General features: G+C 37.1%; 1 protein-coding gene and 1 long non-coding RNA gene across 2 annotated transcripts; both read right to left on the bottom strand.

The window, feature by feature from the left end:
- Nucleotides 1-11,553: 11,553 nt before the first annotated feature.
- LOC112186605 lies at nt 11,554-12,035 on the bottom strand. Its single transcript, XR_002930833.2, has 3 exons — nt 11,966-12,035; nt 11,780-11,878; nt 11,554-11,660 (listed from the first exon to the last, which is right to left on the bottom strand). It is a non-coding gene; the product is annotated as an uncharacterized LOC112186605 (long non-coding RNA).
- Nucleotides 12,036-13,137: 1,102 nt separating this feature from the next.
- On the bottom strand, nt 13,138-14,641 carry LOC121051188. The gene is made up of 5 exons (XM_040513287.1): nt 14,447-14,641; nt 14,252-14,344; nt 14,051-14,164; nt 13,335-13,964; nt 13,138-13,236 (listed from the first exon to the last, which is right to left on the bottom strand). Exons 1-5 carry the CDS (start codon nt 14,639-14,641, stop codon nt 13,138-13,140), a joined length of 1,131 nt encoding a protein of 376 aa, XP_040369221.1.
- Between the last annotated feature and the right edge of the window lie 2,463 nt (nt 14,642-17,104).

The raw sequence follows: 17,104 nt of genomic DNA, 5'->3' as shown, positions 1-17,104 counted from the left end.
CTTCATCCTCCGGTTCAACAGGAAATAAATCAGAACGACATTTCTTACGAAGAAAGTTGTGAAGTCCTGCACAAGCCAACACTAGCTCCACTTGTGTCTTAAATGGGAATGGAGGTGCAGTCTTGAATATTGTGAAACGGGATTTAAGTACTCCAAATATTCTCTCAACTACGTTTCTCAAGGAAGCATGACGAAGATTGAATAACTCAATGGGATTAAAGCATAAAGGAAATCATCGAACAATTTAAAAGGCCAAAAGGGACTATTGCATATTTGAATGCATACATAATAAACACTGCAGATTCATTGATTATGTACCTGTAAGTTCTTTTCATGGCTTTATTATCTAGAGCAAAGAAAATAAGCAAACAAAGTTAAGAGTACCCAAGGTACATTTTGGGTGATATATATATATATATATATATATATATATATATATGCTATATGTACTGTCTACGGCATTACAACAAATTAAGCAAAATGCTGCTTTGTAGTTTTGTAGCCTAATGAGTAAGTATGTATATATGCTATATGTACTGCAGTAATCAAAAAACGTCAAGGCCTTCCATCAAAAAAAAAAAAAAAGACAAGGTCTTCATTGAATCAACAAAAACACAAGTCCAAGCCGTCGTCTTTGGTATATTTTTTTTCTTCAACTGTATTTCATTATAGTTATCTTTGATTGTTTGTTTCTTTTCTTTTTATCTTCTCTTTACCATATTTGCTTTTAGGAGAAGTTTAGGTTTCGCAACAAAAGTCAACAAGAACATCCACATAATTTCAAACCGTCTACAGATTATTTCACATTAGTAAGAATTGATCCTTTCACAACAACATGAATTGATTAATTTCACACCAACGTGAATTGATTATTTTCACACCAACAAGAATTCTACTGAAGTCAACCTAGGGCATATGGCACAATTCATAGATGATCAAAATATGGATACATACAATAGCAATATGTTCAAGAGCAAAGAAAAGGATTGAAACGAGAGAAAGGAGATCCAAGTTTCAATCCAAAACGAGAGAGAAGAGAAACCCTAGAAAAGAGAGAAAAAGTTTCACGTACCTACGTCAAGCTGCTGTGAAAAAAGAATATTGTGAAAATCTTTGGTGGAGACGTTGGATTTGTTTGGAGCTTTGGTATTTATATCTGAGGCTCTACAATCCACAAGAGTTCACTATTTTATAAATTCTATAGAATTCGTAGATTTTTTGAATACTTTCAGATTTTTATGGAATTAAAATCTCCCTTTACAAATCCACATTGAATACCCTAATACTTGCAACAACTCTTTAAAAGTCTTATTAAATCATAATTGAATACTCCTAGATTTTTCAAATCCAAAAAAGTCTTTAAAACATCTTAGAAATCTAAATACAATACACCCCCCTAAGTTTTTCCACTGCAAGGCATGTAACAGAAGAGCTAAGAATCGTTTGACAGGCCTTTTCGATGCACAAGGTGTTTGGCAGTCGTCAGATATCGGCATGGAACAGGTTGTGGTTGATTATTTTTCAGATATGTTTACAGCTGGGGAGTCTGACCCAAGCCACATGTTGGATGTCGTTGAACTTATCCAACCCAGAGTGACCTCACAGATGAACTCGAGGCTTTGTGCTCCCTATTCTGTAGATGAGATCAAGACAACACTTTTTCAAATGTATCCCACCAAGGCTCCGGGTCCGGATGGAATGCCGCCTCTTTTCTTTCAATGGTACTGGGACACTATTGGTAATGATGTTGTAAGAGCAGTGCAAAACTTCCTCCGTACTGGTCAGTTGCATGGGGAGATCAATTACACCTATGTATGTTTGATTCCTAAAGTGCAGCACCCTACAAGAATGGCAGATTTACGTCTAATTGCTCTATGTAATGTCATTTACAAAAATTTGTTCTAAAGTTCTTGTTAACAGATTAAAGAGTTTTCTATAAGGGATTGTATCTCCGTTTTAGAGTGCTTTTATCCCTGGTAGGCACATTACTGCTAATACATTGATTGCCAATGAGGTCTCTCATTGCATTCATAATACAAGATCAGGAGATGGATTGTTGTCACTGAAGCTAGATATGAGTAATGGAGTGGGCTTACCTTCGTGTTGTCTTGTCACGACTGGGCTTTGATGAATCATGGATTCAAGTGGTTATGCAGTGTGTTACTACTGTTCGATACTCCTTTCTGGTGAATGGTCAACCGCGGGGTTATGTGTCTCCTACCCGAGGCTTGAGACAGAGGGACCCATTATCACCATATCTATTTTTGTTGTGTGCTGAGGGTTTTTCTGCTCTTCTTCAACGTAAGATTAGTCAAGGAGCTCTGCAAGGTATCTCTGTTTGCATGGGGGCCCCCACGATTCACCATCTTCTTTTCGCTGATGATAGCTTGCTATTTGGGCAAGCTTCTATTGAAGAGTGTTTTCACATAGTCTGTTTTGGATGACTAGCTATGAACGTGCCTCAGGGCAACGAGTTAATTTTGAGAAAAGTGAGATAGTGTTTAGCAAAAATGTGTCAGTTGATGTTGAAGAGGGATTAGCGTCCTTCTTGGGTGTGGTTATTGTTCCGAAGCATGAGAAGTACTTAGGGCTTCCAACCTATGTAGGGCGTAAAAAGACTGAAACTTTTGCTTATATTTCTGAGAGGCTCAGTAAGAAGCTGGAGGGATGACAAGGTAAAATGCTCAGTAGTGCAGGTAAGGATTTACTAATCCGAGAAGAAGACAATTGGAAGATTCACTGGATGGCTTGGGATAAATTGTGTCAACCTACAGAAAGTGGTGGTCTAGGTTTCCGGGACTTATATGCACATAATCTCGCTCTTCTGGCTAGACAAGGATGGCGCCTCCTCCACAATCCTACATCGTTGTTAGCTCGGATTTATAGAGCAAAATACTACCCAAATGGGGATTTAAGGTCAGCTCATCTTTCTTCATCCCCATCAGGCTGCTGGAGTGGAATTTATTCGGCTCTCCACATTTTAAAAAGAGGGATTAGATGGCAAGTAGGTGATGGTGCTTCCATTCTTATTTGGAACGATCCATGGATCCCACGGCCCCATGAGTTTCGTCCTTTTGTGCGTCGTCCTGAGGCCCCCGTTTGGGTACACGAGCTTATTTTACCTTCTGGAGGTTGGAATGAACACCTAATTAAGGCTTGCTTTGAAGCGAGTGAAGCAACTCTCATTTTGTCTCTTCCTTTGAGTAATAGAAGGGTACATGATAGATGGGTATGGCATTATGACAAGCATGGGTCTTTTACAACTAGCAGTGCCTATCGTCTTGCTTACGCGGAGCTCCATCCAAATCTAGGTTCTACTTCAGGTACACAGATTGAAACTGCTCTTTGGAGAAGCCTATGGAAAGCTCATGTTCCCCCCAAAGTTAAAGTGCATAGTTGGAAGGCTTGCTCCTCAATCTTTCCTACAGCTAGTCAGCTTGTGTCCAATGGATGCTTGTTCTGCAATGCAGAGGAAGAAACAATCTCCCACATCTAGCGTGACTGTCCTTTGTTGCAGGATGTTTTGAAGTTGTTTCCGTCTTTGTCACGTGCAATTTCGGTAAGTTCTACAATTCAAAACTATTATGAGTGGCTGGTATCTTGTTCACAGCTTTTATCTACGGAGGACTTCGGCTTGTTGCTTTTCATCTCATGGGCAGTTTGGAAGGAACGCAATCAGCGTTTCTGGAATGATAAGTCTTTGAGCTTGTTCCAGCTTTTCTTTAAAACTCGAACTGAGTTTCTCACCTTTCAATTTGTTCGCAAGTCTACATCTCTGTCCTTACAGAGGCGTATTCCTCAACCTTGGTTACCACCACCAGCTGGATGGCTAAAAGCCAACACTGATGGGGCTTTCGATCTTCATTCAAACGTGGGGGCTTGGGAATTATTTTTAGAGACTCTGATGGTGCGGTGGTAGCAGGTGGGTGTTGGTTTATCCCTCGAGCCTCCTCGGCGGAGGAGATGGAGAATTTGGCTGGGCGTATGGCCTGCAGGCTAGCTACGGATCATGGTCTTTCTCTAGTTAGTTTTGAGTCTACTGTTTGACAATGGTAAATGCCACCAAGGACAGCGGTGGCAACCTCTCTGTTCTAGGTCGCATTATTGATGACATTGTGGCCTATTTGCAAGTTCTCCCTGGAGCTTCCTTCTTCCATGTCTATCGTGAGTCCAACACAGCAGCTCATAAGCTTGCTAACCTAGCTTTGCATTCTTGTTTAGATATCTCTTGGGCGGGCACTATTCCTCCAAGTGTTAGGGAGTTTGTACTCTCAAATTGTAATTGTTAATCTCGATTGCTTAATAGAGTTTGACGTCCTTCTCTCAAAAAAAAAAAAAAAGTAATTTTCTATTCAATTTTTTCATAAGACCAAGATTGCAAGAAGCCAAGAATTCAGTTTTCTTTTGAAACTTCTTCTTTGCTTGACGACATAACTTTTTGCCCAAGTAAAGCTCTCACCAAATGTGTTTACATAAGGGAAGAATTTAAAATATATAATCATATAGACGACGTGTCCTTCCTATATTCTCGTCTAATTTGTTAAAAATTGAATTTAGAGAAGGGCTCTAGGGCGCGCAACATGCATCAAAACTTTCAATTATGGTCACAAACCCTCTTTTATTAAATAAATAAATAAATAGTAGTAAAAAAGTAATATAGATGTGTGCTTTGGTGCATGCAACATGATTTTCTCCACGCTAGTAACTCGGACCAAGATAACCTACAATAATATACAGGAAGTCGTTGGAGTATTAGGGTACTAGTGTGATATCGGACACCGACGATCAAGTCCAGGCGCAGAGCCACTAAGGGACCAACTGGGTCCCGTGCCCCAGTTAACTAAACGAACAAAAAAATATTTGTAGATATCATACATATATTTACTGCTTCAGATTAGCTTCAAACTTCTCCAACACCCACCATGCTTCATCTCTATACTTTATACTTGCAGTCATTCTGGATTAGTTCAGGAAGGATGGAGATTCTTTGATATTATGAGAAATGATTACAAAATTAATCGAGCCAATGTTGGAGCATTATGCTTGCATGGTAGATCTTCTTGCTCGCACTGGGAATCTAACCAAGGCTATGTAAATCTATTAACATGATGCCAATTGAGCCAGATGCCACAATCTGGGGTTCCTTGCTCTCTGGTTACACTTGTACCGTTGTAGGATTCACCATGATGTGAAACTAGCAGAGAAAGTTGCAGAGCATGTCTTTGAGCTAGAGCCAGAAAACACTGGGTTACTTCTAGCAAATATTATGCAGAGGCAAAAAAGTGGGAAGAGTTGAAGAAGTTGGGGGAGAGGATTGATCGGCGAGGTTTGAAAAAGAATTCGGGCTGTAGTTGGATAGAGATCAAGGGAAAAGTTAATATCTTTGCTGCGAGAGACACTAAATGATTCTATAGATTAGCTTTAAATTTCATATTTGAATGCATGGTGGGTGTTGGAGAAGATGAACATCTCCAATTATATATTATAGTGGTTAATCTTTTTGTGCCCCAGTAAATTCAAAATTCTCGCTCCGCCACTGATCAAGTCAGTAATATATTTAATAAACAGTGGGCCTAAAATAAAGTTTTAAGAGATATCTCCTTATGATGTAGAGAGCGGTTATATAGAGTACCTTATGCCTTTATGGTCCTTGAAGGTAGGACTTCTTAAGTCGTATTGACTACGGATCCTTTGGTGGTTAAGTAAATCTCATAGGATTATGTTACTTTGTTCACCGTATTTGTTGTGGAAACTTCCTCACATTAGGCCAGCTCGAGACTCTTTTCTCGTTACTACTACAAAAAGTTAATCACACAACGGAACATAAATAATCTGTTGTGTGTTTAAGTAAACTTTATTGCACAACGGTACTTGTTTTATTCGGTTGTGTGAATGCCAACAAAGTGATAACTTTTTTATCAGAACTATATTGCACAATGGAATTAAGTAATGTCTGTCGTCTGAGTCTTGCAAAATTTAGCGGCAGATTTCCCTCCACTTTGGAGTCTTGGTTGCCTGAAATTTTGGCTACTTGATACAACGGTGATTGAGATTTCCGTTGTATGATTGAAAACTGGATGCCAAATTTTGAGGAAGCTTGCTTGAATGTCTTCCACAAGGTAAACCTAGTGCAAGCTATAGAAATTAAACAACAGATGTTATACTTTTCTGTTGTGTGAAGTGGGAACATAGGCGGCAACATTTTAAGCCAAAACGCTGTAGGCGGCATATTTCCCTCCATGTTTTGGCATTTTAATTTTATGTAGTGCACTCTTACAATAGTTTGTTAGATTTCTGTTGTGTGAGTGATTTATAATTTATTGAAGTTTAATTGTGCCTCCCACCCCGCCCTAGCCCATCGTGTCCTAAAGAAAATTGAAACAAAATGAAACCTAACCTCTCTCGAGCTCTCTCAATCGTGAAACCCCTTGCTCTCCCCCCTCCACGAAACCCCTTTCTCTTGTGAAACCTCTCCCAGTCACTCGATCACCTTGCTTCTATTTTTTATCCCCTGAAATCCAAATCCTCCTTAGCGATGGAGGAGATAGAGTGCCATATGTCGGTCACTTTGTTCATATCCATGTGTTGAGCTTATCAATGGGTTTGTTTCCTTATTAAAGATTTGTGTTTGTTGCCTCTTAGTTCATTTTCATTTGTCTGTTCATTTTGTATTTCTTTGTTCTGGTACTTCTAAACGAAAGATTATATCTTTTTAAAATCTTTTGGGTTTTTAACTTTTTATCATCTTGGGTTATTTATTGGGTAATTGAGTATCAGTATCTCTTAAAAGTTTCTTTTGACCAATCCTTGTTTAGGATTTCTTAGATGATATATATGACTGCGATTGCTCATATATATTCCTGTAGTTTAAATGAGTATCAGAATTGCAAGTGTGATTCTTTTTTTTTTAATTGGATAATTTATTGTATATAATCAGAATGATTATGCAGTTTATTAGTTTATCTGAATTTTTTGCCCAAATGACTCCTGTCATCTTCAACTTGTTTCAGGTGATGCCTTTATCAGGGTATTTTGTGAGCAAGTTTTTGAATCTGCCATCGCATTATACAGCTGGTTTGATATTGGTTGCGTGCTGCCCCGGTGGTATGTCTTCATATGATATATACGTTTGTATTTATATCCTTCAGTTCATAATCTTTCTCTCTGAAATCATTCTTTTTGTTTGTTGACTTCTTGCAGGAACAACAAGTAACATGCATTGTCACTTATGTTGCACAGTGTATATACTCTCTTCGTATTTAGTTATTTGTGTCAAAAGTTCTAGTTTTATTTTCTGTTGCTGAAATTTCAGTTTTCTTTCAATACTTTCAACATATTCATTGTCAATTTGTGTCCATGTGATCCCACCTTCCTCAGCTTTGTTTATTTGATTGGACAAGAAAGGCATCTGCTATCTCGAACATAATCCCAATTTCACATGAACTTTGTATTTTCTTAGGTCCAAATTGTCTATTTCAAAAATATTTTCTGATTGTGTAAGCAGCATGTGGTAATCATCACACTCCTCCTTGTTTTGAGCAAAAAAGTTTAGGCAAGTTTGATATGTGTGTTGATATAGTTGTTCTAGTTCATAAATTAGGTTAATTGTGAGAGTTGATGATATGATCACGTATCGAAAAGTTGTTTTCACTTTGGATAGTTAGTATTGTGAAAGCCTTGATCACTGTGGAATGATTTATTGTTTGTTTTCCAAATACTATAGGGATATGCAGCTCGGGAGTTTGCCAAGTAGGGGGTTAAGCCAGGCGAACTAGCAGTAATTTCCAAAGAGGCGGTATGGTTAATTTCACTTTGTTTGTATCTAGTTGATTGATGATTTTGAGATATTTTATTCCATTTTTTGAAGAGTACATCGGAAAATAGTTATATGTCTAATAACTGCCCACTTTTTACATTATTGAAGATATAACTTTCATCATTCATGTGGATGCTGTGCTTACTGATTGTACTTTCTGTACAAACTAGTCTCTGTACTTTATATTATAGCTGATGTTTCAAATCTTTTTCTTTATAATGACTGTTGGTATTTGGTTTTGGTTTAATTATGAGTGAACAATCATCTTGGTTCTAATTCTGCTAAAGCAATGCCTCAGACCCTCAGTGGATTTATTAGCTTGTTTTATTGTTTATATGCAATTCTTTAATGTTCAAATTACTCAATGCCATAGTTTATTAAGTAGTTGATCATCAATTTATTTCTAAGTTAGCTAGGATTCAAGTTAGTTGTTTTATATATGAATTAGTGTATAATATATGATCCAAAAACACAAGCTGCAGCTAGAGCCGCCTGGAAACGGTGATGGAGGTACCTTAATTTTTTAGTCCACATTAATCTGATAAATGTATCTGTCACGTTGATATTTATCTTTATGTTTTCTGTTTTCTGTTTTTGTTTTTTCATTGATTGCTTATATACTGCTTTTGAATTAAATATTAGGTGCCCCAATTGTTGTTTATTTGAAAACTGTGGCTCCCTGTTGGTTTTTGGCTTATCTATCATTCAGGTTCATCAAACTTGTGTAGAAGTAAAATCTTAAAATTGTTGTGATCACAGTATTGTTGACTATGTGAGTAGCTGCTTAGGCAATGAGTTGAGTAGGGATGAGTTTCCTTGATTGCCTATCCGAATCGAATTTTCTTTCTACAGTTTTCCTGAGATTCTATTGAAACTACTAGATTCCTTGATTAGTTCACATCACGGCTGCTTTTGTTAAGAGATTCCATGTCACTTCAACCAGTTTGTTAGTCTTTTTTCTTTTTCCTTCTTATTTTGAATTGAAAGGATCACCTTTGTTCTGATTAAATATTTATTAGCTAGCTTAAAGTATTAACTATGTTAAGTAAAATTAGGACTAGATTGTTTTAGCTGTTAGAGAATTTTGCATGTGATTGTGCCTAAAGAAATCTGGCCTACTTACGAGTTATTTCTTGCCACTTCATGGATAGGTTGATCCTTACAAATTTTGCCATGCATGTCAGCTTTTAGTTGTCGTTTTCCTTTTCCTTTTTTCTTTTCTTGTTATTTTAATTTTTGAGTAGCAAGGATCACCATTGTTCGGTTTTAAGTACTCATCAGTTAGCTTTAAAGTATTAATGTACTATTAGATGTAAGATTAGACCACCATTGTTCTAGCTGCATGTTTGAGCATTTTTCATGTGATTGTGCCTAAAGAAATCTGGATTGCTTAACTATAACAAAATGACCTCAACTGGAATCAGATAGTTGGCTGCAAAGGTATATAATTAAGCAATTTCCAGTTCTAGTTGGGTGATTTTTGGAGTGATCTGTTCAAATACAAACATGAATTTGGCCTGCTGGATGTTTTTTGGCTTCTAAATATTATGCAGCTTAATAAATGAAAAACTCTACTTTGGATTTTGGACATTTTATACTCTGTTACAGGATATTGCTTGGTCACTTTGGTGACTCGACAAGAGTTAGTGCATACCGAATAGGTCAATTGGCCTAAAAATTTGTGGTTATTGCTTGTATCCTACATATGATAGTGTACGTATGTTGGAATCCTAGTCCCAGTAGTATCCTTGGTAAGTATATTCGTAGTATGCTGGATTCACAATTATGTACTGGTATGTCGAATCTGATGTTGTGCATTATTTTGTTAGACTTCGTCTTGACCACATGCATTTGGTTTACTCTAATTGATTCAATGAAGACATAAAAATAAGGTCTTGTGCATGCATGTATCTCGAAGAGGATGCAAAAGCATTACAAATAAGGTTTTCGAGTGTCTAAGATCACGTTGGTATTGTAATGGATCATCTGCCAAAAGTTAGAAACTGGACCTAACTTTCTTTGTTTGTGTTTCTGCCATGTTTTTTTTTATAATTTTTTTTTATGCAGAAATATGATGTTGACACAGCAGCAAAGGCAACTGTCCTTGGCATCCAAGTTGGGTGTGGATTCAGGCCTAAGATTCCATGTAGGAGATGAATCTAGAGCTAATGCTACACAAGATAATGAACTTTTCCATCAGAATCCTCAAGCATATGCTGCACAAGATGGAAATTGGATTGCTTGTATTGCAGCAATATTGCTTGTGGGTGAGGATCGAACACAATCTTGTATAGCTTATGAAATTGGAAGACTTAGTTCAATGAAATGTTTAAATGCTTATAAAATTGTATATAGTGAATCGATTGAAGCTTGTTTTGATTTAGCATTAATATAAAATTATTGTTTATTGGTAATAATCTCTAGCATTGATTTTGTATGATTTCACCTAGCATTGATCTCATATAACACAATACAAAACAATGTATTGTATGACTGTAAACGAGTTCAAAATTAAGGCTTCTCCTACAACAGTAATTGGCTATTAGCCAATCTGATTACAATATTCAGACCACAACTAACCAAATATAGTGACTATGCCAACAAACCCATCAGACGACAGATTTTGACTGTCGTCTGATATGAAGAAAATCTGTCGTCTATTAAGCTGATATATGATTGGTGTTCAGACGACAGTCAATGCCCGACCTCAGAAACGTCAGAAGATGACTCAGACGACAGTCACCAAAAATATATCTGTCGTCTGAATGTAGCTCAGATATACACAAAATGGTAGTATATGTGGTTAAATATGATATCAGACGACAGTCAAATGTTGTTGTTGTTTAACTTTAGCAACAAACTTTAATAATTTTTTATTGTCTTAAAAAATATGAGACAACAATAAAGTGTCTACTGAATGTGTAGAATTTAGAAGTTTATTTTCAAAATCTGTTGTGTGAACTTCATTGACACAACATTTTCTTTCATTTATCTATTGTGTCTCTTATTCTAAAAGGACTTTTAATTGTCCTCTGATTGTGTGGATGCTTGAAATCTCTTTGTTATTTCTGATGTGTGTACTCCTTTCAAACCACAGTCGTTGATAACATTCTATTGTTTGATATTGTTTAAAAAGATATTTATATGTCGTCTGAATATGGAGATAGTTGATGTTTCATTGTTACGTCTGTTGTGAGAAAGTATCATACATCACAATATTCTGTCGTGGGAATGAGACTAAGACTATAGAAATTTATTTTTGTCTGTTGAATCTTCTTGTTTCAGACAACAGTATTTTGCCTGAATTCTGTTGTTGGACGTTCAATTGTTCCACATGTTTATATTGTGTGATTTGGTTTAAAACCACAGAATTTGGCTTCAATGTGCCATACCAGAACCTGGAAATAAACATAAACCACAGTATATACCAATACCATTCATTTAGAAAATGGTACCATATATTCATCAAATATCTGGAAATCACTAACATATCCACTGCAAATCATGTACTACCATTTCCATATTCCACCAATGTACATCAACTGTTGAAAATAATCAACAGATTAAAATCCATGGAGGCTAAAAGTGACTAATCAGCTGCTAAGGTTAAAATGATCGATAATAGCAAAAGCTGATCATTTGGTTAGGCAAAAACCCTCCAATATCTAGCTATATAGGCATGTTGATGTCAATATGCACAAAAACAGACCCTAACTATTCATGTACGACAAACCTCCTAGCACGCACACTACATATCTGGAAACATGATAACATGCTTCGCCCATTCTGCCCGAACTTGATCAATGTCCTTTTCTGTGTAAACCAGATTTGTCCTTCTTTCCCACTGCAAAAAACAAAAACAAAAACCAAGACCCAAATCAAATCACTATCATATATCCCAATGATGAAAAAGTCATACTAAAACCATGAAATACAATCTGTTATGGTATCAAAAACACATACTTTAGCTGCAAACTCCAAATTCTTATCTTCCACTATCTCCTTCATGTAGCGCATGATCCAATACCCACAAGTCTTACTATCTTTCTGCTCCGGAATGCCCTGAAAAAAAAAACACCGTACCATATCAGAAGCACTTAAGAGTATAAAACCTTAGGTGATAAGACCAAAAAAACGCAATTAACTTACAGCAAGATTTTTCCATTGAATGGTTTTCCTCCCTTTCTTATTCTTGCGTGCATTGTAGATTTTAATGGAGCTTGCAAATCAATAGCAGACCATCAGCATATATAATGCACAAACAACTCCTAGTTATCGACTTATACAGTGAAAAATCAGTCAACTCACTTGTCCAGAATTGTTTTCCATTCACCAGCGATGAGTCGCCTCTTTAACGGATCCATGAAGTGAATGGTTTCTTCAGCTGGATTCATAGCAGACAATGTCCAATGACCACTATATGCCATAAACAAAACTCATTATAAGTTTAAACTAGTTTATATAAAGCATTCACCAAAACGTAATATAACACAACATACTGCATAGTAATTCAGGTTACACACCCTGAATTATATGGGACCAAATAAATTTGCCCAGTCTTCCCATTTATGAACCGATTTGATACTAAGCGAGCTCGTTCGGTTGGATTTCCACAACCACTTGCACCCGTGTGAGCAGGGTCGACAAAAGCGACCATGTCATTCATCTTAGCCTTCTTCAACACACCTTGAAGGTAGCTACATCGACATTTCACAACATTTCAACTGATTTCACAAATGAAAAATCACAAAACCTAACAAATAATAGGAAACTTTAACGTGTTGCATTACCTCATGTAAAAAACAATGCAGCTGCCTGAAATTTCCAATAAGTGTGTCATAGCATAGATGTCCTTTCTAAAGACAAAGGCTTTATGTGGATGACCAAAAAGTTCTAGTCCAAAAGTGGCGTGGATGGTTGCCCCATTCCGCAATCCAATGTTTGCCCAAATGCATAAGTCCTTTAAAGGTGCAGGGAGATTCGATGGCAGGATTTGCAAGTCTTCCTTATCATCAAACATATCTTTCTGTGGCCTATTAGGAATTTTACGCTTTGGTTTTTTCTAATGTTGTAAAAATGAAGTTAGATTATATTCCATAATCACATATGCAGAAGTAAACACAAAGAAATTGAGTTACCTTCCCACCAGGTGCAGGGGCAATAACAAGGTTCCTCGGCCAAGCGACACAAGTCCCAATGGCATCCTTGACCTTCACTATCTCATCTTTTATGGGAAATGGCAGCAAAGCTTCAGGAACAACAGTTTCTGTGATAGAGACACGCAAATTCTCCTCTCCAAGTGGAACACCATGGATTGTTTGCTATTTGGTCTCAAGGTCGACACTAATGACAGTTCCAATAGCCACAATGTTTTCCACCGTGTCAATGGCCAGTTTATACTTGATCTCACCTAATTGTTCCTATACATGAAACAAATTAAATCCATACAGTTCTATATCCAAAAATCCATATCAGCATACCTACAAAGTTCAAGTATTTAGGCAAGCACGATATTTACCTCTTCACCATGTACTGGGGCCTCTAGTACAATGACATCTTCTCTAACCTCCTCTTCCAATATTGGGTTTAACCGTACCCTCTCATCACTTGGCTGCACAATTTCCTCTTCAACCTCGATGCTCACTTCATCTCTTAAAACCAACTTCTTCTTCACACCCTTCACCTCAGCTTCAATATTATCATGTGCAGCCTTCTCCGCAGCCTTCTCCCCATGGCGAGAACAACTCCCTTGTCCTGAACCAAGCTCATTAACTGCTGTGACAGGTTTGGGGGACTCAACAGGCAGCTCCTTCCCATCGACCTTCGCTTCTAGCTTCTCAATCCTCTCAGTCCAATAAGCTCTCTCCTCAGCAAGTTTTCTATCCCTCTCCTCCTCCCATGCAGTTCTTTCCTTAGCTAACAAAACTTCCTTCTCCTCCTCTAGTATCTTCTTCAGCGATAACCTAGTCCTCTGTTCAAAAGTCATCTTTTGCCGTTTTGGCAAGTTGAAATATAAATCGGGCTTGACATTGCCACCAACACCTCTAACCCTACCTCTATGCTCCGGATTCCCCAATGCAAGAGTGAGCACATCATCAGACCCAGATGTGGCAATTTCCCCTTCAGCCTCCCTTTTCCTTAAATGTTCCTGATTCAAAATATCCGCGTCAAATGCTGCGATAGCATTACATCCATGCATATATAAATTAATATGAACTTGATGTCCATACTTACAATTTTTTCGGCTTTCTTCTCTACCTCAGGTTGTTTGAAGTTGCCATTCCTATCTTGCCGAGCCTTGATCCACATTGTAGCTCTATCAAGTTCTTGTAAAGGGACACTTTCAGACTTTGACAAATGAAAACACAATGAATTAGTTAATATTCTGTACATATCACCTCAGATTTAGTTGACTCATCTAAATATAAAACTAACCAGTTCTTCCATTAAATTTGCATAACCTTTGCGTGACATACGATGAGGATATTTATTCTCCTTTTGCTTTGCAATTTGGGCTTCACGTATTTCCTGCAAACCATAACATAAGTAAATTAGAAACTGCAATGAATATTCATAGAGAGAGCACCTTCTGAAACCAAAAAACACAACAAATTTTATCAAATCAGTAACCTGGAAGGTAGCTAAAAGCCTATCAGCAACAAACTGGTGCCCTATACCACCAAAATCAGTGTTATGGCACTTCAAGCAAGGGCAACATATTTTATTTATGTCCCTTGCATTATCCGATGCAAATTTCAGAAATTCTTCAAGTCCTAACCGAAACTGTAGTGATCTTCTATCAGCCTTCATCCACGACTTATCCATCTTATATAGAGAAACAAATGTATCAATTACAATATTAACATTAGACCTAGCTAGGATCATGCTACATAAACTAGCTAGTGCACACAAACATGTACATTTATGCACATCTGAAATCAAGCAATACAATAAAGCAATTAGCTACTTCATGTACATTTAGCACTTCATCAAGCGATACGATAACAGGGGCATTTGACATAGTATAAATCTTTCTAGTTTTACATCATCATACAATTCATACTTAATATCAGCCATGTAATAATTTGACATTGCTCATTTGTAGTCCAGCACAGGAAAAATGGGAAAAAAAAAAACACACAAAAAAAAAAACAAACTTGTAATGATCATGGAACTCACCAAAAATTGATTTAAGTCAAAGCCAATTCAAACACCACAACTTGTTTCCACCACTTCCAGACTTGTTTAATTCATAATGTCACTGATTTTTCAACTCTACAAATCATAAGACAGTGTCAATTTGTTTGACATGTTAAGAATTTCATTATGTATTCAGCATCAAATCAATAGCAAAGGTGAAAAACCATAACCACAAGGTCCCTAATTTACACGTCCACATGGAAATGGTTACCATCAGATTTTGAGACAAAATACTTGCAGTTCACATGATTATGACAATCCAATACTTACAGTTCATACAAAATACACAAACCCATAGTTGACTTTTCAAAACTTCAATAGGGAATAGCCGAACATTAAGAATTGTTTTGCTGTCCAACCATTGGATGGTGAGCAATCCACATAAGAGCCAATGTAAGAGCCAAGATGACAAATAGAAATGTAAAGCATATTTCGATAATGACATAACACAGTAAACAACAAATGCCCACATGGAACCCAAACTATAATTGGGTCAATGCCCACATACAATCACAATTCTAGGTTTGGTTACAGTTAAATGTTGTCAAGAAAGAGACCAAATTCTATAACTTTAATTGGAGAAAGTGAAGGAGTAGTGAAGAAAAAGAGCAGAGCTTTACCTTCAGAATTCAATGACTGTCAATTCAGATTGGCAAATGCTTTCCAGTTAACCCAGGCCAGTACTGAAACAACAACATTATGCTATTTGTCATTCAACTTCAACAAAAACCCTAACACTTATAACCTCGCATCCCCAATTCGATTAAAACCCAGAAAAAAAAAAATTCAAGATTCAAAGGAAATTTCATTTTCAAGCCTGTAAATCCCCAATCCAACAAAAACCCTAAATAGCTTAACAATGAATCCAAGGGCTTACCAGCATAGATAAAGAGCTACTGATTGAGACCCATGAAATTTGCAATGAGGTTTGGATGATTTCGCGATTTAGGTTTGAAACAAAGACTCAGATGTGGAATGAGGATTTCTTCGTCTGTCGAAGAGAGATGGGGAATGGACGGAGTATGAGGTTCTTCGATCTGGGTTCTCAGTTATGATTAGGGTGTTTCGATTTGGCAAGAAATTTGGATTTTCATCAGTTGGAAGGGGGTCTTGTCAGAGCGTTGCGAAGGAAAAGTTTGCTCTCTACCGCTTTAGGTTTTAGTTTTCATAAAGTCGGGGAGAGAATCTCATTAAGTGTTCCAAACTAAGCTACTGTTTGTTGTGCCAAAAAAAAAAAAACAGGACAAAAAAATCCAAAGCCAATTTACTCCTTTGACGACACAACATATATCTGTCGTCTGAATACAAACAAAAAAAGAAACTACGACAAAAAAGGAAATCAATTTATCTCCTTTGACGAGACGACAGATAACTGTTGTTTGAAAACAAACTTAATTCTCAAGACCAACTTTGTATGGTATTGTTGATATTCAGACGACAGTTTTTACACTGTCTGTTGTTAAAATATATCAGACGACAGAAACCAACATGTCTGTCGTCTGAGCTCTGTCGTCTGATGAGGTTATTGGCATAGTGAGTGGTTGTGTGAACTAACAATCAACAACAAAAGAAAACAAAGTTCTGTTGTGTGGGATTCAAAACACACAACAGAAATGAAATCATCTCTGTTGTCTGAGTAATCAACATACAAGGGAGATAATTTCACTTCAGTTATGTGTTATTAATCTCAGACAACAAAGAATGAGTAATATCTATTGTGTGCTACATATCTCAGACAACAAAGAATGATTAATATCTGTTGTGTGTTATGAACCTCAGACAATAAAGAATGAGTTATATCTGTTGTGTGTTATGAATCTCAGACAACGGCGAATGCCCTCTTCTGTTGTCTGAATGTGTCGACATATCCCCGCGCATGCCATGCCTGCGCAGAATTCACACAACGGAAACAAGTATTCTGTTGAGCAAAGTATTGACACACAACGGTGAAATCACCGTTGTGTGATTTTTCAATCAAACAACACTCATTTAGACCACAGTGAGGCTGGTCATCACACAACTCTAAATATCTGTCGTCTGATTAACTTATTGTAGTAGTGCGTATTGGGCTTAATTGTTTCTCGAGGC

The sequence above is a fragment of the Rosa chinensis genome, chromosome 2 (genome assembly GCF_002994745.2).
Source record: "Rosa chinensis cultivar Old Blush chromosome 2, RchiOBHm-V2, whole genome shotgun sequence".
NCBI classification, from domain to species: domain Eukaryota; kingdom Viridiplantae; phylum Streptophyta; class Magnoliopsida; order Rosales; family Rosaceae; genus Rosa; species Rosa chinensis.
The sequence above is the reverse complement of the archived record's forward strand: the minus strand, read 5'-3'. Positions and strand labels throughout refer to the sequence as shown.

Bases quoted from the DNA above. Each gene is read 5' to 3' on its own strand.
- LOC121051188 (XM_040513287.1), bottom strand. From the start codon at position 14,641: ATGGATAAGTCGTGGATGAAGGCTGATAGAAGATCACTACAGTTTCGG. The intron at 14,345-14,446 runs GTTACTGATTTG...TATGGTTTGCAG, and splicing joins GGCTTTTAGCTACCTTCCAG to GAAATACGTGAAGCCCAAAT. The intron at 14,165-14,251 runs GTTAGTTTTATA...CATTTGTCAAAG, and splicing joins CAAATTTAATGGAAGAACTG to TCTGAAAGTGTCCCTTTACA.